General features: G+C 49.5%; 1 protein-coding gene across 5 annotated transcripts in view; it reads right to left on the bottom strand.

The window, feature by feature from the left end:
• Positions 1–1,437: 1,437 nt before the first annotated feature.
• Positions 1,438–26,106, bottom strand: part of DYSF (dysferlin) — a 72,726-nt gene continuing 48,057 nt past the window's right edge. For 3 of the 5 annotated variants that reach the window (XM_064712117.1, XM_064712119.1, XM_064712118.1), the window contains 16 exons: positions 25,662–25,673; positions 24,537–24,635; positions 23,841–23,969; positions 22,929–23,084; positions 21,639–21,730; positions 20,414–20,584; positions 19,775–19,917; positions 17,166–17,305; positions 16,239–16,327; positions 15,937–16,032; positions 13,490–13,631; positions 6,975–7,074; positions 6,532–6,710; positions 5,612–5,721; positions 3,711–3,858; positions 1,438–1,649 (listed from right to left, as the gene is read on the bottom strand). In XM_064712117.1, the coding sequence (XP_064568187.1) occupies positions 1,611–1,649; positions 3,711–3,858; positions 5,612–5,721; positions 6,532–6,710; positions 6,975–7,074; positions 13,490–13,631; positions 15,937–16,032; positions 16,239–16,327; positions 17,166–17,305; positions 19,775–19,917; positions 20,414–20,584; positions 21,639–21,730; positions 22,929–23,084; positions 23,841–23,969; positions 24,537–24,635; positions 25,662–25,673 (1,845 nt within the window). In that variant the 3' untranslated portion in view covers positions 1,438–1,610. The remainder of the gene's footprint in view (positions 1,650–3,710; positions 3,859–5,611; positions 5,722–6,531; positions 6,711–6,974; positions 7,075–13,489; positions 13,632–15,936; positions 16,033–16,238; positions 16,328–17,165; positions 17,306–19,774; positions 19,918–20,413; positions 20,585–21,638; positions 21,731–22,928; positions 23,085–23,840; positions 23,970–24,536; positions 24,636–25,661; positions 25,674–26,106) is intronic. The other 2 variants (XM_064712121.1, XM_064712120.1) reach the window with 1 other exon arrangement.

Genomic DNA, 26,106 nt, shown 5'->3' on the forward strand with positions numbered 1-26,106 from the left:
ATGGAATCAAGGATAAATCTCATCCTGCTGAAGGGAGGGTGGGAAGATCCCGAACCAGCAAAGGTGCCGGAGCAGCCGGATATTAACGGGATTTTCCTGGTGGGAAACTGGGACAAGATTTCTTGCAGGGTGAGAATTTGAGGATTAACATCCTCCCAGCACTGGAAAACCCTGGGAATCATGGAATTATGGAACTATACAGGGTAGGAAAGACCTCTGAGCTCAAGTCCAACCCTGCCAAGGTCACAAATCCCCAAGTGCCACATCCCATGGGATCATCCCACTCCAGGAACAGGAGGAGGGAACAGCAAAAGAGGGAATGCCCCAGCATTCCCATTGGATCCATGAGAAGCTGAGCAGGTTGTGGATCACGGATTTGTTTGGAAAACAAATCCTGCCCCAGGACAGGTTTATCGCTCCATTAATGCCTGGCAGTGGCGAGGATGGGTTGGGATGTTTTCCATAAGAATCTTTGGGAATACAAGGGAAAAATGGCTGATTCTAAAGGAATATCAGTGAGGCTCAGCCTGGAGAAAAGGCGGATCAGGAGGGACCTTCTGGCTCTGCACAGATCCCCGAAGATTTGGAGCCAGGTGGGAGCTGGGATCTGATCCCAGGGAAAAACAGGAAAAGAGGGAACGGCCTGAGGTTGTCCCAGGAGAGGCTCAGGTTGGACACCAGCAGGAATTTCCTCATGGAAAGGGTGGTCAGGGATTGGAAGTGCCCAGGGAGCTTTGGAATCTCCATCCCTGGAGGTTTCCAAGGAATTCCCGGATGAGGCACTCAGTGGGGATCAGGCACAGCTTGGACTCGATGATCCCAAAGGTCTTTTCCAACCTCAGGGATTCTGGGATTCTGCAAATACTGACACTAAAAAGACCAAGAATTCCCAAAAAAAGTGGCCGGGAGACAGCGGGAGAGGAGGAAATCAAAGCCCAGCTGCTCCTGGGATTCCTCTCCCAGTTGGAATGGGAGACCTGTGGGATTGTGGAGCAGCTCCAAGGGAAAACCAGCTCCAGAATTCCATGAAGGAGTGCAAAGGCCTCAAAATCCAAGAGAAACTGGGATTTTGTGGAGCACCAACTCCAAATCCCAGGTTTTGCACCACAACCTTTCCCACTCCCATTATTTCAGCTTTGGGAATGCGATGTGTCATCCAGGGGATTCCGGTTTTCCAACACATTTTCCACAGGTTTACAATACATAAATGGGAAAACACAGGGAAAAGGGAAACTGAGGCTGGATCAGGGAGTGAAAAGTGCTTGGAATCTGTGGGAATTGCTCAGGCCGGCAAATCCCAAATCTTGCCCTGAGGACTCTCTGCACATTCCCAACTTCTGGATGGAAAGGTCCTTTCCCTGCTCCCTCCTCGGATTTTCACTGGAATTTGGGATTTACCAACCAGAGCAGCAGGAAAACTCAAACAAAACACAGATGTCTGGAAAACCAGGAATATTTTGGTGGAGGTTTTGGTTAGGTGACACTTCCCAGGTGGAATTCCAAAGGGAAGAGAAGTCTTTGGCAGCAGCTGGCAGCAGCCTGGATGAGGTTGTTCCTTCTCCACTTCCAAAATTCCTTCCCAAAATTCCTAGGCAGGCACGGGAGCAGCTTCAGTTGAAAGGTTTCACCAGTTTCATAGCAGCGTAGTTCTGGAAGGATGGAAAAACATGGGAATCATTGGAAAAATGAGGGAATCACTGGAAAAATAAGGGAATCATTGGAATAGTAAGGAAATCCTTGGAAAAATAAGGGAATCATAGGAAAACTAAGGGAATTATTAGAAAAATGAGGGAGTCACTGGAAAAACAAGGAAATAATTGGAAAAAATAGGGAATCCTTGGAAAAATGAGGGAATCCTTGGAAAAATAAGGGAATGATTGGAAAAAAGAGGGAATCCTTGGAAAAAAAAATGAGGGAATCCTTGGAAAAATAAGGGAGTGATTGGAAAAATTAGGGAATCCTTGGAAAAATAAGGGAGTGATTGGAAAAATTAAGGAATCCTTGGAAAAATAAGGAAATTATTAGAAAAATGAGGGAGTCACTGGAAAAACAAGGAAATAATTGGAAAAAATAGGGAATCCTTGGAAAAATAAGGGAATCATTGGAAAAATGAGGGAATCACTGGAAAAATAAGGGAATCATTGGGAAAAATGAGGGAATCCCTGGAAAAACAAGAGAATCATTGGAAAAATAAGGGAATCCTTGGAAAAATAAGGGAATCATAGGAAAACTAAGGGAATTATTAGAAAAATGAGGGAGTCACTGGAAAAACAAGGAAATAATTGGAAAAAATAGGGAATCCTTGGAAAAATAAGGGAATCAATGTTAAAATAAGGGAATCATTGGAAAAATGAGGGAATTCTTGGAAAAAAAATGAGGGAATCCTTGGAAAAATAAGGGAGTGATTGGAAAAATTAGGGAATCCTTGGAAAAATAAGGAAATTATTGGAAAAAGGAGAGAATCACTGGAAAAATAAGGGAATCACTGGAAAAATTAGTGAATCACTGGAAAAAATAAGGGAATGATTGGGAAAAAAAAAGGGAATCATTGAAAGAATTTAACAAGCACCAGGAGTCATTCCTGGATTTTGGTTGCTCTTCCCAAAATTTTTAAGAGAAATTCCCACCTCTTCAAACCCTTGGAAGAAATTTGGCCCCTCCCTCCAGCACCATCCCAGTGTCCAACTGGTGGGAAGCATTCCCAGTTTCCTTTGATTTGCTGGAACATCCTCCTCTCCTCTGCATCCCACTGCTCCTTCCCATCCTCTGGGATTCCCACAAATCTCATGGATCCACCATCCTACCCTTGGCCCTGTATCCCTACAGCTCCTTTTTCCATGATCCCACAAAATCCGGGACATCACCTCTTCTGTCCCTTGGGAAAGGGGTCCTGGAGCATTCCCAAAGCTATGCCAGGATTTTTTGGAATGCAGAGTTTTCCATCAGGGAGAGGCTCCTCCATCCCTGCCCCATCCTCATTTAGTCCAAGGAAAAATCCAGCCAGCAGCTCCATGGAATTTCCTCAAAGGCAACCAGGGCAGGCAAAGCTATCCCAGATTTTTTTCCCTCTGCATCCCAGAAAACCTTGGCATCTTGGCACACCAGTGCCAGTACTTGGTGTTGCTGAGGACATACCAGGAATGGCCTTCCCATGGTTTTTTTTGGGATCTCCACCATTCCTGATATCATGGAATTGTTGAGGTTGGAAAAGAGCCACAGCCCTTGTTCGTCATTATCCATGTCCTCAAACGCCACATTCGGATGTTTTTGGAATAATTCCATGGATGGGGACTCCACCACTGCTCCAGGGCTAGACACTGCTGTCCATGAGGGATTTTCCTTAAAATCCAACCTAAAATTCCCTTGGAACAACTTGAGGCTGTTCCCTCTTGTCCTGTTGTTCCCTGGGAGCAGATCCCAAATCCCACCTCGCTCCAAACTTTCGGGGAATTGTGGAGAGCCAGAAGTTCCCCCTGATCCGCTTTTCTCCAGGATGAGACCCTTCCCCTCAGCTTTTCCTGGTGCTCCAGCCCCTTCCCAACTCCATTCCCATCCCCAGCCATGCTCCAACTCCTCCATATTTTCCCCATGAGGATCCCAAATCCAAAAAAAAGTCACTTTTTAACCCATTGTGTTCCTCAGCACGGAATTTTTCCATCCCCCTGATTCCACCACCCCTCAGACCTCGGCCAATCCCTGCCACTCCGTACCGGGAAGGCATAGACGAAGATTCCCAGGAAAAGCAGCAGGATGAAGAGGAGGATGGCCAGGATCAGCACCCACTTGTAGCGGCGCCACAGGATGAACTTCAGGGTCTTGTACGGGGACGTGAACCACAGGAAGGAGGTCTCCGGACGCCTGGAGCCAAGGGAAGGATGGGTCACCTCGGAATTTCATCCTCCTGGATCCCCAGTCCCACCTGCCTTGGTGGTCCCAGACCAGCTTCAAAATCCCACAGGATTGGTGATCCAGACCAGCTTCCCAATCCCACTGGAATGTGTCAGCCCTCATCCCTCCAGGGATGTCCCATCCATGTCCACCTTGGTGGTCCTGACCAGTCTCTCAAATCCAAATGGATTCACGGCCCAGAATCCCACTGCTCTCAGGTCTATCATCTTTCTGGATACATCCCATGAATGTTCTTGGTGGTCCAGACCTGTCTCCCAAATCCCACTGGATTGGTGATCCAGACCAGCTTCCCAATCCCACTGGAATGTGTCAGCCCTCATCCCTCCAGGGATGTCCCATCAATGTCCACCTTGGTGGTCCTGACCAGTCTCCCAAATCCAAATGGATTCACGGCCCAGAATCCCACTGCTCTCAGGTCTATCATCTTTCTGGATACATCCCATGAATGTTCTTGGTGGTCCAGACCTGTCTCCCAAATCCCACTGGATTGGTGATCCCAACCAGCTTCCCAATCCCACTGAACTGCCAATCCAGACCAGCCTCCCAATCCCACTGGAATGGTGATCCAGGCCAGTTTGACTGGTGGGTTCCAGACCAGTCTCCCAAATCCTGCTGGACTGGTGGTCCAGACCAGACTCCCAGTCCCAATGGACTCATGGTCCACACCAGCCTCCCAATCCCACTGGACTGGTGATCCAGGCCAGCTTCCCAATCCCACTGGAATGTGTCAGCTCCTCATCCCTCTGCGTACATCCCACCAACATCCTCCTTGGTGATCTAGACCAATCTCTCAATCCCAATGGATTCATGGTCCAGATCAGTCTCCCAAATCTCACTGGATTGGTGACCCAGATCAGCCTCCCAATCCCTTGGATTCATGGTCCAGGCCAGACTCCAAATCCCCCTGGACTGCCTCAGCTCTTCCATCTTCCTGGTACATCCCACCAGTGTCCTCCTTGGTGGTCCAGACCACCCTCCCAATCCCAATGGATTCATGGTCCAGAGCAGCTTCCCAATCCTAATGCTCTCAGGTCTGTCATCTTTCTGGATACATCCCATGAATGTTCTCCTTGGTGACCCAGACCAGTCATCCAATCCTACCCGACTGGTGATCCAGATCAGTCCCCCAAATCTGGATTGGTGATCCAGACCAGACTCCCAATCCCACTGGATTCATGCTCCAGACTAACCTCCCAATCCCTCTGGACTGTCTCAGGTCTTCCATCTTCCTGGATACATCCCACCAGTGTCTTCCCTGGTGGTCCAGACTGACCTCCCAATCCCACTGGATTCATGGTCCAGATCAGCCTCCCAATCCCACTGGACTGGTGCTCCAGACCACCTTCCAAATCCCAGTGGATTCACGGTCCAGACCAGCCTCCCAATCCCACTGGATACGTGGTCCAGACCAGCCTCCCAATCCCACTGAACTGGTGATCCAGACCAGCTTCCAAATCCCAATGGATTTGCGGTCCAGACCAGTGTCCCAAATCCCATTGGACTGGTGCTCCAGACCAACTTCCCAATTCCACAGAACTTGTTCTCCAGACCTCCCTCCCATCTCCCCCCAGTTCACAGTGGATCCTTCCCAGGTGCAAACCCAGTTCAGCCCAGTTCCCCAGAGCTGGAAACACAGAATTCCCATTTGGTCCTCAAGAATTCCATGCCCTGGTGGCTGCTTTTCCATTTGGGATGTTCTTACTTGGGATCCTCCAGTCTGGGGTTCATGTTGGGCTCATCCCGTCCCATCCCGGCTGGACGCTCCTCGTGCTCCTGCTCCGCCACGATTTCCAAAGTCATCTCCAGCTTGCCCTGGATGGGTTAAACAAAAACTTATTTATTATCCCCAAAAACAGGGGGGAAAGTGAGGAATGAACGTGGGATGGAAAATAGGGATTGGGAAGAGAAAATGTAATTTGAGCAGAACCAAACCATTCCCAACAATGACCATGGGGATCTCAGGATTCCAAGATCCTCCAGCTGTCACTGGAGATATTCTGGGAAATCCCGGATCCCAATGACACCCAAATTTGGGCAACCACGGAATCCCAGGATCGCTGAGGCTGGAAAAACCTCTGGGATCAAGTCCAAGCTGTGACCCATCATCACAGAGTTCCACAACCAGTCTTTCCCAATTCCCCGATTCCCAATTTCCTGGGAACCAGCTCAGGGTTTTTTGGTTGAATCACAGAATTCCATGCCTGGATTCCCTCACCTGCATGGAACAGTCACCAAAACCTGGAACAGGAGCCCAGACACCTTTAAAATGATCCCTGGGACAGCTGGAATTTTTTCCTGGTGTTTAGGACACAAGATTGTTGGGAATAGTTGTGATATAAAATAAAATTTGGTGGCACATTCCAAAAACCAGGGTCCACATTCCACAAAACCGATCATTCCTCTGCACGGCGCCGGAAAACCTCCAGCCAACCACAGTGGATCTGGCCGGATCCACAAAACCTCCACCTGGAAATGGAATTGCTTGCCCTGGCTTGAATTGAATGAAAATTTCAGGGAATTCTGGAATGGTTTGGATTGGGAAGGAATTTAAAGCCTTGAACACTTCCGGGGATGGGAATTGGAGTGAAGGATCCAAGGAAAAACATGGAGAGGTCACTTTACCGCCAGGATCTTCTGCTGGTTCTGCTCGGCCAAGCAGGGCCACCAGCCCTTGACGGTTTTCTGCTCGAAGAGGGACACGGAGCGGCCGGAGGACAGGGAATCATCCACAAGATCCAAGGAACACTTTTCCGCCGTCTTGGCAGGCTTGGGCATCCTGTTGAGATCCATCTGGATGGATCCTGCAGGGGAGAACATTCCAGGTGAGACATCTCAGTGGGAAAAATCCTTAAAACATGGAATGTTCCCTGATCCCATGGAGTTTGGGCCACCCCAACCATCCCAATCCAAACTCTCAACTTCCACTGTCCCAGGTGGCTCCAAGCCCCATCCAGCCTGGCCTTGGACATTTCCAGGGATCCAGGAGCAGGCACAGCTAGTCTGGACAACTTGTGCTGGTGATGTTTCCTCTTTTTTTGGGATGGATCCCAAAATTCGTAACTTACCCAAATAGTCATCGAAGGAGAACTTGTCGTTGTCCCAGATCTGGAGGATCAGCTGGGGTGGGATCTTGTTTTCCGTCTTGTCCAAGCTCCAGAAGTGTTCCTAAAATCCCACCATGAAAAAAAAACATGGGAAAATTAAAGATTAATTGGGAGAATTGGGCAGGGCCTGGCTCTGGAAATCCTGGAATTCCTGGGGTGTCCTGCTGTGGATCTGCAGGAGCACAGGTTCTGGAAAACTCTTGGATAAGGATAATCAGTGGAAAACCCAAGATGCTTCTGGAAGGCGTCAGCAGCAGTTTATGCCTTAACTTCATGATTTAAATTAATGTAATTAATTTATTTAAAGAATTTAATTTAATGAAATTTAGGAAATGGCTCCAAATTTCATGGGATCCCAAATAGGATCCAAATGGGATCCCAAATAGGATTCTTAGGAGAGACAGAAATTCCCACAATTCCAATGAAGATGAGTCTCCAAGGTGAAGACAACAATGAGCATGGAGTGCTGGCGCTACCAAACTTCACCTTCCTCTTAATTCATGCAAAAATATGGGATTGGCACCTAAATCAGCGCTTCCAGCAGGGAATTCCCAAGGATCCCTTCCCTTCCAGATCCACCACGGCTTTAATCTGCTCTCAGGTCTGTCACAGGCAGTGGGAAAATCAGAGACCATCAAATGCCAGTTCCGCCTTCAGGCCACCCACAGCTCCTGAATTTATTCATGGAACATGGATGTGGAAAGGAAGATTCCATGGTATCCCAGGAATCTGCTGATATCACACTGGTGGCTCCAACCCCAGTGTCCAACCTGGCCTTGGGCACTGCCAGGGATCCAGGGGCAGCCACAGCAAATCTGGGAATTCCAGCCCAGCCAGGAATTCCTTGCCAAGATCCCAGCCCAATCTCCCTTTCCCAGTGGGAGCCATTCCCTGGCTCCTGTCCCTGCCTTGTCCCCAGTCCCTCTCCAGCTCTCCTGGAGCCCCTCCAGGGACTCTGAGGATTCCCTGGAGTTTCCCCTTCTCCAGGGGCACATTCCCAAGTTATCCATGAGTTCTGCACCCCAGAGAAAGGAATATCCATTGCCTGGGAAGCGGCATCCACATCACTATTTCCATGTGTGAAACCAGGAATTTTTTCCAACAGGGATCTAACACCACTATTGGGATATCTGGGAGATAGGATTAAGAATCCCAGAATCCCTGAGGTTGGAAAAGCCTTTTGGGATCAATGAGTTCAAGCTGTCCCCACCTCAGCTCCAGGAATTCCTTGGACACCTCCAGGGATGGGGACTCCAAATCTCCCTGGACACTTCCTAAGCCTGACCATCCTTTCCCTTTAAAAAAATTCCTCTTGATGTCCAAAAAGAAATGTTGGGATAAAGGAGAAAGACAAAATCCCACCCAAAGCCGAGGGATTGTTGGGATTGTTATTCCTGGCTCCAGCAAAGAGCAGGAAAATCCCAGCGGGATTCCTGACACCCCTCCAAGGGTGTCCCGGTGGTAATTCCTCCTGGAAGCGTCAGAAATGACGGGATTTAATTAAAACCAGGAAACCCAGCGTTATTCATCCCTCGCTCCATAAATTCACCCCAAGACTCGGATTCATTATTTCATCCAATATTAAATTATAAAAAGGGAGGAAAAACGTGTCACATTCCATAGGAACACAAATATTCCAGCTGGGAGTCTGTGGGCACTCCAATCCCGTCGGATTCATTTTCAGAGATCCCCCTGGATGGTTCTGTTTCATTTTCGCTCCATTCCCTGCCCGGTTTGGGGAAAATGTGCCAGGAATTTTGCATTGGAGCATTTTATGGATGCATTTGAGATACTGGATAATCTAGAAATCTCAAAGGAAGTCCATGGAAAACTCCCTCTCTCCCCTCTGCTGGATGCAGTGGGTTGGGATGGATGTTTATCCAGGGGGATTTTTCTCAGCTTTTCCAGCCATTTTAAATTAAAACTGCTAAAAAAGGGGAAGAGTTGATGTTGATTCTTCCCTTTCCCAGAAACTGGGGAAAGAAGGGATCCATAGGGATCCAGGAGCCATGGATCCATCAATAACAAAGCTGGCATGACCTCAGGAGGGGCAAGAAAATTCCAAGGTGGCAGAAGATCCATCACCAGATCCTTTGGATTGTCCCTTCTGGGAGAAATCCAGGTTCCCAAGCTTGGCTTGGAAAATGGGGAAATATATGGAATTCCGGACCAGTTTGGGCTAGAAGGGACCTTCAAGACCATCTAATTTCCCAGCTGGAATATTCCCTGGAAAGGAAATCTCCACAAGCTCCATGTCCTCCAGGTGCCTCTTCTTCCCAGTGAATTCCTGGCTCAGAGGTTCATCCCACAATCCATGGATATGTCCATGCTCCAGGTGCATCCCACACTCTCTTCTGGGCTGATGCAACTTCCCAAGGATTCATTGGAATTTCTCATTGCCCCATCCCATCCACAAGGAGCCAAACTTGAGGAAAACCTCACACTTGGGATCATGTCCCACCTATCCCAAGTGGATCCATGTCCTTGGGATAATGAAGCTGAAGGAAAGGTTGGATGGGATCTTGGGAAGGAATTCCAGGCTGTGAGAGTGGGGAGGAGCTGGGATGGAATTCCCAGAGAAGCCATGGTTGTCCCATTCCTGGAAGTGTCCAAGGCCAGGTTTGATGGGGCTTGGATCCACCTGGGATGGTGGGAGGTGTCCCTGGATGGGCTTTAAGATCCTTCCCATTCCAAACCATTCCACGATTCCATGGCACTGCTGGTAAACCCGGCAGACTTTGGGATTCCACCTTCCCTCCTCCCCACTGCAATATCCAAGGAAAAAGGGAACAAAACCTTAGCTCTGCACCCTCTGCATCCCAATACCTCAGAACAACATTCCAGGGATAACTCAGGTGAGGCTTGACCCTTTCCAGGCGGGAATTCAATGCTCCATTTCTCCAAATTCCCCTCCTTTTTTTTTTTTATGGAAAAACACCATAAAACATCACTTGGCTGGAGACAAAACCTCCCAGCTCCAAGCCCTGTCCAGCTGGGGACACCCAGAGCTCCGCTGGAAAGGCGGGAAAAGGAACAGGGAATTGGGAAGGGGGAATTTGATGCCGAGAGAAGTTTATGGGTCCCTTTCAAGGCGGCGTGAAATTCGCTTCCATGATTAAATCGAGCTCCGAACATTCCCTATAAAAACAACCCAGAGCGCGAAATTTATATCCCGGCCTTGTCCAAACCACGGGGAAAAAAGGCTGGGATTATTGTTTGGGGGTTTGTTTTCCAAGTGAGGGGAGGCTCGGGGGTATTTTATGGATTTTTGTGGATAAAGCAGCAGGGAAAAAATGGGCTCAGATTCCCAGGAAAGTGTTGACAAGGCTGCAATTCTCCTGGACTGTGGGTGTGCTCCAGAATACAAAGGAGGAAACCTGACTTTTGGGAAGGAGAGGAAGTCTGGTCCCAAAAAGACACATTTCAGGTGCATCCTGCAGGAATTTGGGAGTCCTGGACATGCAGGAGACTCCCCTTGGATGTCACAGAATTCCTGAGGTTGGAAAATCCCTCCAGGATCATCCAGTCCAAGCTGTGCCTGATGCCCACCTTGGCACTCAGTGCCACATCCAGGAATTCCTTGGACACCTCCAGGGATGGGGATTCCAAGGTGCTTCCAAGGCCTGAGCACCCTTTCCATGAGGAAATTCCTGCAGATGTCCACCCTGCCCCTCCCCCGACCCAGCCCCTTATCCTCTTATCCTGTTATTCCCTGGGAGCAGATCCCAGCTTCAACCTCATTCCAACATTCCAGGAAGTTGTGGAGAGCCAGAAGGTCCCCCTGGCTCTTCCTTTTCTCCACGCTGAGCCCCTTTCCCAGCCCCCTCAGGAATTCTCCAGCCCGTTCCCAGCTCCATTCCCTTCCCTGGCCACGCTCCAGCCCCTCCACGTCCATAAGAATCCCAGAACCAGACCCGGCACATCCATGGAGATGTTGTTTGCTCCGACATTCCATGCAAATCCTTTCCTACCCTAAAGAACTTCCCAGATCCAGATCTGGCAACCACATCCAGCTGCTGCTGGAATTGGCACAGGAAACTGAACATTCCAAAAGCAATTCCACTCATTTTCCACCCCATGGCACCTGCGGGATGTGGGAGTCGAGCTCTTCCCTGCGTGGATGCCTGGGAAAATGGGATCCACATCCAGGTGACCTTGGATTGTCCTGGTTGTCCCATGACCCATCCCACAACAGGGTTAACTGGGAATCCAAAGTTTAAACTTCCAGTTTAGGCTGGATTTTAGGGAAAATTCCTTCATGGAAAGGGCTTTCCAGCCATGCAGACGCTGTCCAGGGAAACAATGGAATGTCCATCCCTGGAATGATTTAAAATCCCTCTGGATGTGGCTGGCACCTGGGGACGTGGTCAGTGGTGGCCTTGGCAGAGCTGGTGATCTTAGAAGGCTTTTCCATCCTAAATCATTCCATGATTTTCTCATTTTCCATCCCAGAAACTGTTTTCCTGCAGGACTCAAAAACCTGGGAATGTGCTCTTCCCATGCAGCCAACATGGTTTGAATTTTCCAGGGCTGGAAGAGAAAGATGGCACCAAAAAAAAAGCGGGAACAAAGAAGGAAATTCCAAGGGAATGAGGAGAAAAGCATTAAAAAAGCATTTCCATGTATTCCAAAGAGCTGTCCTAAAGATGGGGATATTTCTCTTCCACAGAAATATTTTAAAATTTGGACTTGGGAAAATCCTCAACCAGAAAGAGAAGGAAAATCTTGTTAACATTAATCCAGCCAGGAAAGTTATGGAAAACCATCTTGAAGTGGTTGGAAGGTGCAGAAAAGCAGGGAAAAGAGTGGCACCTGTGTTTTCCTGGGTTTTTCCCTGTTTTCCAGACTCCCAGGTGTTCACATCAAACAAAAATATCATGGACAGTCACTTATCCAGGGGCATCCTTGTTTTTTTTTGGAGAGAGTATTTGACTTGCAGCCCGAGTTGGGATGACCCATGGAGTCTCCATCTACAGGAATTCCAGCATGGGAAGGACCTGGAGCTCTTGGAGCAGATCCAGAGGAAGAATCAGGATGATCAGAGTGATGGAGCAGCTCTGCTGTGGGAAAGGCTGGGAGAGCTGGGATTGCTGGAATTGGAAGGGAAAAATTCCAGGGAATGCTCAGAGTCCCTGGAGGGGCTCCAGGAGAGCTGGAGAGGGACTGGGGACAAGGCCTGCAGGGACAGGAGCCAGGGAATGGCTCCCACTGGGAAAGGGGAGATTGGGCTGGGATCTTGGCAAGGAATTCCTGGCTGGGCTGGAATTCCCAGATTTGCTGTGGCTGCCCCTGGATCCCTGGCAGTGCCCAAGGCCAGGTTGGACACTGGGGCTTGGATCCACTTGGGATAGTGGGAGGTGTCCCTGGATGGAACTGGCTAAGCTTTCAGCTCCCTTCCCACCCAAATTATTCCATAATTCCATGATTCCTAATCCACCTGGCCACACTCCAGGGAGCTCCAGCATGGAACAAAAAAGGAGAATCACTGGAAAACTCCTTCCCTCCCGGCCCAGTTGGGCACAGGTGGTTTTGAGCAGCTCCCAATTCCCCACAGTCGCTCCCAACCTTTGATTGAAATTCCACCTTCTCGCGCCTGCCTTTCCAGCCGGGATTTTTACGGCCGCAGGAACCAAGCCGGAGTTCAAACAGCACATGGCGAGATCAAAAAATTCCTGGGGCCGGAATGCTCCACCCGGCTTTCCCTTCATTATTCCGGCCTTTACAGAGAGCTTTTACAAGGTGTTTATTTTCGGATCCAGCGTTGGAAGCCATGTGGTGGGAAAAGATTCCAGATCGGCACAGCGGGATGGATTTGCTTAAAGGGGTTTATGGAGGGCGGTCTTGGCTTTTTCCAAGTGGGATAATTGGATGTAGTACACCCTGTACTTGGGATTTGTGGGATATGAAGCGTGAAATAGGCCCGGCTGGGATTCTGTCAATCATTGGAACTGCCTGGGAAGGGCTTTGGAAGCTGGGAATTGTCTGGGATGGGGGATTCGCTCGGCATCTTCCCGGCCAAGGCGCTGGTTTTGTGGGAAATAAGATGGGATGGGGATCTCAGTGAGTTTTGTGGATCATGGGGGATTTTTGGGGATCACAGTGAGTTTCAGGGATGCCAGGGGTTTTGTGGATCCAAGGGGGTTTTTTGGGATCCCAGTGGGTTTCAGGGAAGGTCCCATTGCAAGCAGGAATCTTCGGGTACCTCATATTCCATGAATATTGAGGCTAAGTAAAAACAGGGATCATGGGATCACTGAGGTTGGAAAAGCCCTCCAGGATCATCCAGTCCAAGCTGTGCCTGATGCCCACCTTGGCACTCAGTGCCACATCCAGGAATTCCTTGGACACCTCCAGGGATGGGGACTCCAAAGCTCCCCGGGCACTTCCAAGGCCTGACCACCCTTTCCATGAGGAAATTCCTGCTGGTGTCCCAGAATTCCCGCAAGGATGCAGGAATTCCATCCAGGACCACTCACCTTCTTGGCCACATGGCACATCTGCTCTGCCGGGAGATAATCGAAGGGAAAGATGAATCTCCAGTTGAAATTCCCTTCTCCTCCCATGGATCTGTAGTGGACATCCGTCTTCTGCTTGTTCTCCTCGTGTCCCACCAGCCACCTGCCAGGGACAAACAGAGCCCGTGGAAAATCAGGATCGTGGAAGGATTTGGGATCTCACTCTATGTCACAACATCTGTGAGTGGGAAATGGAATATTCCCAATCCCAGTGGCTGCTGGGGGTGGGGAAAACCTGGAGATGGGAGAGGGAAGGCAGCAGTCCCAGAGATGGGAGACGAATCAGTGATGTGGCTAGAAACTCCAGAATTATGGAGTCATGGAATGGTCTGGAATGGAAGGGTTTTAAGGATCATCCCATTCCACCCCACCCATGGGCAGGGACACCTCCCACTGTCCCAGGTGGATCCAAGCCCCAATGTCCAACCTGGCCTTGGGCACTGCCAGGGATCCAGGGGCAGCCACAGCAAATCTGGGAATTCCAGCCCAGCCCCTGCCCACCCTCCCAGACAGCAATTCCTTGCCAAGATCCCAGCCCAATCTCCCCTTTCCCAGTGGGAGCCATTCCCTGGCTCCTGTCCCTCCATCCCTTGTCCCCAGTCCCTCTCCAGCTCTCCTGGAGCCCCTCCAGGGACTCTGAGGATTCCCTGGAAGTTTTCCCTTCTCCAGGGGAACATTCCCAGCTCTCCCAGCCTGAACATTCCTTGGGAATCTCTTTCCACTCCTTGAAAGATTTTCCATGAAGAATTTTTCCTTAATACCCAATCCAGGATAGCAGGCTCCAGCCCCTGTTCCCGAGGCAGCAATGGACAGAACGAATATTCCCCATGGGATTCCTGATCCATAGGCAGATCCTCAGGCACAAAAAGGATCATTTCACCCATTCCCAATAGGATTTTTCAGGATGACTTTCCTTCGGGATGGAAGATCTGGAAGCTGAGCAAACTTTTACTCATTTCCAGCCTTGCAGCATTCTATTGGATGCTAAAAATTGGGAAAGGGATCTGAGCAACCCCTGGATGCTCCCACTTTTCCAGCAGCACAACTTTTTAGGACCCCAAAAGACAAGGAACAGCTCAGGCAGTGCTGATAACAGCCGACTTGATGGAAATATCAGGAAAGCTGCACGGCATTCTGGATTTACAGGAGGAAAATTGGGATTGTAAACCAGGGATTTACAGTCTGCTCCCAAATCCTGCCTGCTCCTGCCCATAAACCCCAAAAAGGCCCAAAAAATGGAACTCCCTTGGCAGGGATTGCACTGTTAGACACAAGATAAATCCTGAAATGGAAGGGGAAGGGGAAGGGGAAGGGGAAGGGGAAGGGGAAGGGGAAGGGGAAGGGGAAGGGGAAGGGGAAGGGAAGGGGAAGGGGAAGGGGAAGGGGAAGGGGAAGGGGAAGTTCTCCCCTCCCCATGGCCAGGCTGCTCCCACATCTTATCCCACTGTGGGAACATCCAAGCAGTCCAAAGAAAAGTACTGCCATGGGATCATCCCAGAGGTGTAAAGAAAAAGGCTGTGAGCTCAGCAGAGCTTCCAAAAAGACACATCTCCATCTCTGGATTCAGAGATGGAGAGGTGTGGATCCATAGCTGGAAAAGGGTGGATCCATGATTGGAGAGGTGTGGATCCATAATTGGAAAGGTGTGGATCCATGACTGGAAGGGTGGATCCACAGTCGGAGATGTGTGTATCCGCAGCTGGAGATGTGTGGATCCATGATTTGAGAGGTGTGGATCCGTGGATGGAGAGGTGTAGATCCATAATTGCAGAGATGTGGATCCATGATTGGACACGTGTGGATCCATGGCTGGAGAGGTGTGGATCCATGGCTGGAGAGGTGTGGATCCATGATTGGAAGTGTGGATCCATGGCTGGAGAGGTGTGGATCCATGGCTGGAGAGGTGTGGATCCATGATTGGACACATGTGGATCCATGGCTGGAGAGGTGTGGATCCATGGCTGGAGAGGTGTGGATCCATGGCTGGAGAGGTGTGGATCCATGATTGGAAGTGTGGATCCATGGCTGGAGAGGTGTGGATCCATGGTTGGAAGTGTGGATCCCTGGCTGGAGAGGTGTGGAGCCAGAGTTGGAGAGGTGGGAATCCATGGTTGGAAAGGAGTGGATCCATAGGTAAACAGATGTGGAACCATGATTGGAGAGGTGTGGATCCATAGATGGAAAGGGGTGGATCCACAAGCGGAGAGATGTGGATCCATACTTGGAGATGTGGATCCACAGCTGGAAAGTCATGGATCCATAACTGGAGAGCCATGATGGTCCCTCCATCCCGGCAGAATCCAAGTCTATCCCAACAATACCAACTCAAGGACCACCTGAACTCCTTCCCTGCTGCTCCTGCACCTACAGCCTCCAGAATCCAGGAGGCTCCGGAGCGGGACACTCACCCTTTGACGTAGATGTCGCTCATCTTCTCCCCGGTGATGCTGAGGTCGTCCAGGATCACATCCTTGGCGTTCCAAACGATACAGCGCAGGTAGAACCTGGAAAATCCCAGGAATAAACCCATGAGAAGGTGGAAAACTCATCCACCTGGAAGCCTGGTTGTCCCACAGATGGATTTCCGTCTCCCTGGAGATGATCCCACACCTGTCCCTCATCCAGGTGGGTGAATCCAACCCCACGCGAGGCTTCCAAGCATTCCAAACTCCTTTTCCAAGGAAAAGATGAGGAAGTAATGGGAAGTTACCTCTTGGCTTTGCGTGGAGTGACGTTGAAAGGGGGGCCAGGATGTCCCAGGGATTTGGGAAACAGATCCACCCACATCTGGAGCTTTCCCTGCATGGAAAAACAGAGCCCTGAAACCCTGGGAGATTCCAGACTGGAACACCTGAACCTCCCCGGGGAGATCTGGGACCCTTAGGGGGAAAGGCAGGATTCCTCCATGGAAAAGGGGCATTGAAGATTATTTTAAAATTATTTGAGAGATAGTTGGGAATGTGTGGATGGATGTAAATCCTGAGGAGCAGCTGAGGGAGGTGGAAAAGGCACTGGAGCACCAGGAAAAGCTGAGAGAGCTGGGAAAGGGGCTCAGCCTGGAAAAAACAGGGATCAGAGGCAAAACCTCCTGGCTCTCCACAACTTCTTGGAATGTTGGAACCAGGTGGGAGCTGCAATCTGCTCCCAGGGAATAATAGGAAAAGAGGGAATGGCCTCAGTCTGGGCCAGGGGAGGGGCAGGTTGGACATCAGCAGGAATTCCCTCATGGAAAGGATGCTCAGGCCTTGGAAGTGCCCAGGGTGGTTTGGAATCCCCATCCCTGGAGATGTCCAAGGAATTCCTGGATGTGGCACTGAGTGCCAGGGTGGGCATTGGGCACAGCTCGGACTCCATGACCTTCGAGGGATTTTCCAGCCTCAGTGATCCCGGGATTCTGGGAGAAGAATTCTGAGTAGGACTTTCAGATCAAAAATGTAAAATTAAATTAAATTAAACTAAATTAGGGTTAATTTAATTTTAAAAAATTGGAGCATATGCTGAAGGGATCGACCACCTCCCCTCCCTGGGAACATCCCATATCCCAGGGCAGACATTCCCAGCAGGATTCTCCCCCTGGACATGGCTGGATCAGGAGATGCCGCTCCTGGGCTCATCCCGGCCACATTCCAGGACCCACCTGCTCGATGTCCGGCTGGAGGGGGCTGTAAAGGCGCCGCGTCTCCACGTGCTCCGGAACCAATCCCTGCTTCCGGAGGGCAGCCAGGGCGAGCCGCTCCTCCACTGGGCCCAGGTGGGGATTCGGGGGTTTTCCATCCTCTGCCACAGGGAAAAGAGCAGAGAGAACCCCACAGGGATGGATTTGGGCCAGGAAGAGCTGGAGCAGCACAGCCTCCATTCCCAAATCATCACCACAAACCCTGCTGGGCACAGGGATGGCATTCCCAATGGGAAAACCCATGGAGACGCTTGTGCAACCACTCCACAAATCACAGCCAGGGAAACATGGCAAGGATCCAGCTGGATCCCATGGAAAGGACAATCCAATGAATCCAGCTCTCCTAGAATCCCAGAAATCAGGATTTCCATCAATCCTCTGCTGATGTTCCCACTCCCAGGAGTTTATCCCAGAGCTTAAAGCCATCCAGGATCTTCAGCTGGGCAGACAGGAATGGGATCCTGATAGGATCCCATTTCTTCTCTGTGGGATTTGGGGTGAAAGACAGGAATGGGAGGAGGAGGAAGGACATGGAGACACCACCAGCACTGCCTGGGGTTGTTCCAAGTTCCTACTCTGGTCCAAGTCCCGGTTCCAGTCCCACCAGGATATCTGCGGTCTTCCATCCAAGGAAGACCTGGAATTATCTCCTCTGCCTGACCTACTCCACACCAACTCCTGATCCTGCCACAGATGGGCCAAGATTCCTCAATAATGGACATTCCTGCCTTGTCTTCCTGGTCAGGATCCATCCACCCATCCCTCCATCCATCCCAGTACTGCCAATGGCCAATTCCTGCCTCCCCATCCCATTCCTGGGATGCGACACGATGCCCTGTCCTTGGATATCAGGGAAGTGGTGAAGTCCTCACCCCTGGAGGTGTCCAAGGAACAACTGGACATGACACTTGGACAAGGTTGGACTCGATCTTGGAGGTCTTTTCCAACCTGAATTCTAGAATTTCAGGATCTTAAAGATCTTTTCCAACTTTAAAAATTCCCTGATTCTCTGAGTCCAACCCAAACAATCCCAAAATCCCAGGTTGGGGTTGGTGGACTTCACCCTACTCATGACAATTGAAAGACAAAGTGCTTCATAAATATTATTCCATATATATTCCATAAATATCATTCCAACTCCACCAAATCCCAGTGAGATATCCCAGCTCCTTCCTTGGCAAGGACACACTTAACTCCAGCCACCTGGGCTAATTCCCAATGATTTCCCAAACCCTGGAATTCCGGCGTGTGCACACACGTGCGGCTTTACACGCCGCGAAAAGAATGAGCCCCTCTTGGAGAACAACAAAATCTGGGAGTTATGGAATAGCGGGCCGGGGGGAGGGGCTTGTAAAATCCCGGCTCTCGTGTTTAACAGCTCCAGTTTATTCCCAGTCCAGCTCCGGAGCTCGCAGCTGGATTCCAGACCTGCTCCGGGTCAAGCCTCGGGCTTTGTTCTGCTGTTTGAACTCGGAGAAGGTGACAGCAGGCGCTGCCACGGGGGGGGAAACGTTTTAACACCTCCCCAGCTCTCCTGGGAAAACTTTTCCATGAGGATTCCTTGCTTCCTTTCTCCTCAGGGAAAAACCTGAATTCCTGCAGGGATTTTTTGCTTTGTTTTCCAAGAGCGCACAGAGGGATCAGCCCTGGGCTGTGCCTTGTTTTGTGTCTCTGGTGACACCCTTGGTGTGGTGGCTCTAAAGAAATCCAATGAAAATTTAGGTGGGATGTGGGGAATTCTTAGCTCTGAGGGTGGGGAGGCCCTGGAAGAGAATTCCCAGAGAAGCTGTGGCCGTGCCTGGATCCCTGGAAGTGTCCAAGGAGAGGTTGGATCCACCTGGGATAGTGGGAAGTGTCCCTGCCCATGGAGCAGGTGGAACAAGATAATCTTTATGGTACCAACCTAAACCATTCCATGATTCCAAACTGCAGCTCCTGGGCCAAGCCAGGTGGGATTTCAAATCCTCCTGGGACTAAAACCCTCTTTTTGTGCCTTAAAGCAGAGTTTTCCCCAAAAAATCCTTCTGCCCCAGGAATGTTGGGTCAGGGGGAGGTGCCATGGGCAAACAAAAAACTCCTCCCCAAAAGTCTGGGGCTTTTCTCCTCCTTGTAGAAGTTGGGTTTGTTCCCTGATTCTCACAAATGCCGAAAGAATTCCCAGGTCTGCGTATGGGATATTGTCTCCCTCTAGTGACCATTCCCAAAATGAAATTCCAATGGAAGAGATGCTCTTAGTGACCATTCCCAAAATGAGATTCCAATGGAATCTCGGAGCTCTCCTGGCTCTGGAAGCACTTGGATCATCAAGTGGGAGCTTCTCACTCCCAATCCAGGGGTGTTGGGTTTGGTCCAACTCAAGGTCAACGCTCCTGGATTGAAGGTCTGGGTTCAATCCCAGGATTTGGAGCATGACCAAGCTTGGGAATGGTTCAGAGCAAACATGGCCAGAGAGGAGGAGGATGGGGACAATGCCATCATTCCAACCTGGTGATGTCTCCATGACATCCAGCTCCATCCCTTTCTCTGGAGCAAGGAAATTCCGCAATCCCAAAGCATCCCTGACATCTTACCCAGCTCTGAGAGGACGTATTCCTGATCCCGGAAGATGATCCGGTCGGATTTGTAGGTGGGAGCTTTGTAGTTGTGCTGCAGGGAGAAGAGGTGGAGCAGCTGGGAAGGGCGGAGTTGATCTCGCCACTGGTTGGGGCCGGAGCTGAAACCAAACAGAATCATGGGATCATGGAATCATGGAATGGGTTGGAATGGAAAGACATTAAAGTTCATCCAGTGCTGTGGGCTGGGATATCTCCCACTGTCCCAGGTGGATCCAAGCCTCAACATCCAACCTGGCCTTGGGCACTGCCAGGGATCCAGGGGCAGCCACAGCAAATCTGGGAATTCCAGCCCAGCCCCTGCCCACCCTCCCAGCCAGGAATTCCTTCCCAAGATCCCAGCCCAATCTTCCATTCCTGGGATGGCAGCACCCCCTTGTGCTGGGGGTGCCCTCAGCACAAGGTCACCAGGAGCCACCAGGGTTGGAACAGGATCTCCCTGGAGGAGAACCAGGACTCTGGGAAGTGCAGCTTCAGCCAGGTCCCCCAGGATAGCCCTGCTGTGATCCCATGGCCCCCTCAGCATCCCAATCCCGCCATTCCTGGACATCCCAATCCCGGGATTCCTGGAGATCCCCAGCACACGGAGGAACGCACACGCAGTAGGTCTGGGGGAGGCCGCAGCGGGCGCCATATTTGGACAGGAAGCGATTCTCCAGGTCGATGACGGTCTCGCCGATCTTCTCGTCCTTGGACAGGAGGTCGTAGTCGTAGAGGGTGACCTTGAGGTCCTTCTCCAGGGGCAGGGTGCAGCTCAGCTCAAACATCCTGGAAACGGGAACAGAGGAATGCTTGGGAAAAGAGGACGGTGCTGCTGGAATTCCATGGGAATGGATCCACGCCTCATCCAGCCCCACCAGTGATGGGATGGATCAGAGTTCCTGAGCTTCCGGGTCATCTTGATCCAGCAAGGCCAGGGCTGTGCTGTGCTGGCTTCGTTTATCATGGAATCATGGAATGGTTTGGATCAGAAGACATCTTAATGACCTCATTCCACACCTTCCCTGATCCCAGGTGGATCCAAGCCCCAATGTCTAACCTGGCCTTGGGCACTGCCAGGGATCCAGGGGCAGCTGGAAAACTGAGGGAAGCTCAATTCCATGGGGCTTTGTTCTCCCAGAAAATCAGAGAACCATGGAATAGCCTGATCCGTAAGGATCATCGATCCGACTCCTTCCCAAGACAATCCCAACAATCCCACCCTGTCCCTGGGAACAGTGTCCAAACACTCCTGGAGCTCTGGCAGCCTTGGGAATGTGGTCATTCCCTGGGGAGCTGTTCCAGTGCCCCACCATCCTCTGGATGAGGAATCTTTTCTTGATATCCAACCTAATCCTCCGTGGAGCAGCTCCAGTCATTCCCTGGTCCCATTAACCTTGGAATTTTATCCCATTTCTGAGGGAAACAACTCAATTATCCATGGCTAATCCCTTTCCAGGTGGTGGTGCCCCATTCCTCCCATTTTTCCCTCAGACATTGGATCAAAATTCCTGAATGAGGAGAAGTTCCTCAAGCTCCTTCCCAACAATGGGATTATCCAGATTCCTCCACTATGGAATTCCAGCTCCCCAGTCCACAGCTCAGAAATCCCCGGGATTGATGAATGAGAGCCAAGGGAATTATGGAATAGATTGGGATGGAAAAAACCTTAAAATCCATCCCATTCCCAATCCCTGCTGTGGGCAGGGAACATTTCCCACTATCCCGGGTTGCTCCAACCTGGAACTGGGTGTTGGAATGGAATGGGATTGTTGGCCCAGAACAATTCCCTCAATAGGACACCCAAAAAATTCCGTGGATCCCAAATGGAATCCATACTTACTTCCCAAAGACAGGCTCCAGAGTGCAGGGAAGATAATTTTCCTGGTCATTTATGGATTTCTTTCCCACGGAAATCTTCACGTAGGGATCACACTGGAGGTGGGCACGGAAAGAAACACAGAAATCCCATGGGATTCCAGTCCCGCTCTTTTCCATAGGTTGGTCCAAATCCCATCCCTCTCTCAAATAAAATTATTCTGGGAATTTGGCATCAATTTGGAAAGTGGGGGATTTAATTCAAGTTGGATTTTCTGGCCAGGAGAAGGAAAAAAATTCAAGGGAAAGATCCAGTTCCACCTAAAAGATTTTACCTGGATCTACAGGGATCCACCATCCCAGCCACATCCAAGAATTCCCTGGAAAAAATGCCCAGACCAAGTTTTCTCATAACTTCTCCTGGATTTTTCTTTTCCTGCTTATTTGTTTTTTAAGGAATTGATGGGAAACAGCAATGCGCACCCAGGTATTCCTTGGGCTGGGATGAGCCTCCATAAAATTCCCATCCCTGGGGAAATTTGGGATCAAATTTGAGTTGGTTTGGGGTTTTAAATGAAAAAACTCCCATTTTTTTTCCTTCTTTTTAATCCTTGTGAATTACTCATGGGGAATTTCTTAGGAATTCACATTTCCTTTTAAAATCCCAAATCCTTTCAAAAAAAATGGGAAAATTCAAAAGTAGTTGGAATTTCTGCATCTATTTTTCCATGTATTCCATATATATTTCCCATATTCCATATACTTTTTTCCATGTATTTTTATGTCTATTCATTATTTTTCCATAAATTTTCCATGTGTATTTACTATTTTCCCATCTATCTTTCTTAGATATTTCCTCACATATTTCCCATTCTATTCCTCAAATTTCCCCCTCTTTTCCAGTGGAACCAAGATAATTAAAAAGGATTTTTCCCTTCTCTGAGTTTTGGACCTACACAATTCCCATTTTCCCAGAATTTCTCTTCCAGACCAGAAAACCTTTACAAGAAGGAATTTCGGGAAAAACGGGATTTTATTCCCTTCAACACCAAAAACACCAAAATAAACCCCCTCAAAATAAAACCAAACCAAAAATTCATGGAACTAATCCTGAAAAATCCCAGCGGACAAAGGAAGAGCTGCCTCCCTGACTTCCCAGATATTCCAAGGGGAGCAGAAAATGGGAACAAATTCCCAAATTTTAGGGCAAACTTGTAAATTTTGACCAAATTTTGACCCAGTTTTGACCAAAAAGGGCTGAGCTGTGACAAGAATCCACTACAAGAGTCAACTCAGAGCTTTCCCACCGGGATACCTTTCCATTGGAATCCTTTGGCTGGAGGTCGAAGGCGCGGATGATGTAAACCCGGACCAGACATTCCTGGAGTCCCCTGGCCGGGAGCTGCTGGAATTGCCGGGGAGGCATCGGAACGCGGGGATCGTCGGGAAGAGGGTAAATCCTGAAGGAACCCTAGGATGGACAAGGGAATTCAAGGAAGAACTCATAGAGATGGGAGCAGGCTTGGAATGACCGGAATGAATCATGGAATTATGGAATGGTTTCAGTGGGAAGGGAGATGAAAGATCTCATCCCATTCCATGGGCAGGGACACATTCCCTGATCCCAGGTGGATCAAAGTCCATCCCAACCTGGCCTTGGGCACTGCCAGGGATCCAGGGGCAGCCACAGCAAATCTGGGAATTCCAGCCCAGCCAGCAATTCCTTGCCAAGATCCCAGCCCAATCTCCCCTTTCCCAGTGGGAGCCATTCCCTGGCTCCTGTCCCTGCAGGCCTTGTCCCCAGTCCCTCTCCAGCTCTCCTGGAGCCCCTCCAGGGACTCTGAGGATTCCCTGGATTTTTCCCTTCTCCAGGGGCACATTCCCAGCTCTCCCAGCCTGGCTCCAGAGCAGAGCAGCTCCAGAATCCCGGAATGGGTTGGGTTGGAAGAACCTTAAATCCCATTCCATTCCCACCCTTTCCACAGGGAGAGACACCTCCCACTGTCCCAGGTTGCTCCAAGCCCCTTCCAAGAAGCCTTGGCCACTTCCATGAATGAGGATTCCTCAAGTCCTACAATTCCCGGACTCACTGAATGATTTGGGCTGAAAAGGACTTTAAAGATCCCACAATTCCCACCCCTAGGGACACAATCCATGGGGAGAAATTTCTGGGAATTTTTGCTCTTATTTCCCTCTTGGGCAGGGAAATAAGAGCAAAAATTCCCACCTTGAATTCCCCCACCACCGAGGGGTCATCGCTGGAATCCTGGGATCTCCCCCGGAACAGTTTGAAGGTGTGGCAGAAGTCGGAGAGATGCTCAAATTCCTCAATGTTTTCCAGCTCCGTCTCATAGACCTGAGGAGGAAAAGATGGATTGTGGGAAAAAAAATCCAACCAAATTCTTAAATTCTGGGAAACTTCATCCCATGGAGAGAAATTTCTGGGAATTTTCGCTCTTATTTCCCTCTTGGGCAGTGGGAAAAGGAGAATTTGGGAATCCCACAATAAATTCCAGCCCATCCCAAGGACCCAGACAAAGCCAAGGTCTCCTGGTGGGTTTTTCATGGATAGAGATCTTCCAGCTGAGAATATTTTCCTTAAAACCAAGGAAAAAATGTTTAAATTTAAATGTGTTAAATTTAGCATCTCTTGCGCCTTAATCTCCCTCTTCCCTGAGAAATCCCTGATTTTCCTCATTCCCAAACTTTTCCCAGGATGGCACTTCCCCACCCTCTCTGCCACTTCCCAAGGGAAAATTTCCAGAAGTTTCCCAAAAGGCTTTTCCAAAGGAAACAGAATTTTCCACACCTGGGGAAAATGTTTTGGTTTTTTTGAACCCGGATTGGAAAAATACACCGAAAATCCCAAAGAAATCATGGAGAGTGGAATTCCAAGGATCCACACCTGATGGAAGTCACTCACCTTCAAGGTGTCAAATCCCTTTTCCAAGTAATATCCACATTTTTCCCTCTCTCCCGTGGAAGCATAAAATTTGCTCCACCAGTCAATGAATTCCTCCTCCTGCAGCCAGAAATCCCAAAGTTACTCATTTTCCACAAAAAAAAAAAAAAAATCCCCGGAAAACAGCAGCAGCTCCCAGATTTGGGAAGCGAACCCTGCATCAACTCCATCCCTGATTTCCAGGTTTTTTTCGGGATGCTTCCAGTACAAATACAGGTGTTACAGCCACCGTGGATATTGCCAAGAGGATTATTCCTCATGGGAAGATGAGGTAGAGCTCCAAGAAGAATATTCCAAGAATTTGGAGCATTTTTAGGGAAGTTTTGGCCACTTAGAGGGTGGTTTTCCAGGATTTCCGTGCAGGGAATAAACCAATTTAACTCCAGTGTTAACAGCTTGAAATGCCCCAGTTTTAGGCTTTTCCTGGAAATTTTTGGGATTTGGGAGACAGGGATTGGCTTCCTGGTTGCATCCCAGCACCTCCCAACCTCCCCATCCCAACAAAACCTGAGGATAAATGAATAAATCCATAAAATTCCCATCTTTCTGTTAAAACCCAACAGTGCTCTGGTCTCCAGAACAACACAACCGTTGGATGAAAAAAACTGGGAAAATCCCACAAAACCTCAGCTCTCACCAACTCCCATTGCCTCATTCCCAGCGCAAACCATTCCAGGAGGAAAAACGGACCATGTGGGCTCAATATTCCATATATTTTATAGGAATCCCATTTTTGAGATCACTTTGCCAGCAATCCATGAAAAATTCCTGGAAAATCCTGGTGTCTCCTTTTAGGAGGCCGCAGAATTCGAGCTCGGTGACCTCATGGAGGATTCCAAATGGAGTTTTATTGGATTTGTATTTGAAGACAACAGCACGGGATTTAATGGATAGACACCGGATTTAATTGGAATATTCTGGAAATTCACTCCGAGGCTTCTGCCACCTCCTTTTTTTGGGAGGGGAAATTCCAATTTTCCTTTTTTCACTTCCCATTTTATTGTTTCAAGGGCTCCATTTAAACATCCTGACATTCCACAGGTATTGGGATACAAGGAAAATGTCTGGATTCATCCCAGGACTTACCCACGGAATCCTCTGCAGCCCCAAGGGAAAGAACTGGATTAGAGATTTTGGTGGATTTTGACTGATATTCCAATGAAAAACAGGGAAAACACAAAAAGGAGGGAAGGGGAGCAGCTGGAATGTTAACGGTGATGGATATGATTGCATTGGGGAATGGAAAAGCCATAGAAAGCAATGGATTGGAAAAGAATGGACTGAGGAATTTCATTTATCCAGGGAAAAGATAAAATTCCCTCCAGGTATCCCAAACCACCTCCAGGGGTTTTTCCATGGCACAGATGATCTCTGGGATTGGGATCTGTGCTCCCTTTCCAGCTTTTTCATGGATCCCACTGGGCACAACCCCCAGATGAGAATCCCTTGTGGATAAATTTAACCTCAAGAGAGCAAATCCTGAAAATTCCCTGGAAAAGGAGCTCATTCCCACCTGGAAAGCTGCTGCCAT

The sequence above is a fragment of the Zonotrichia leucophrys genome, chromosome 4, assembly GCF_028769735.1.
Source record: "Zonotrichia leucophrys gambelii isolate GWCS_2022_RI chromosome 4, RI_Zleu_2.0, whole genome shotgun sequence".
NCBI lineage: Eukaryota > Metazoa > Chordata > Aves > Passeriformes > Passerellidae > Zonotrichia > Zonotrichia leucophrys.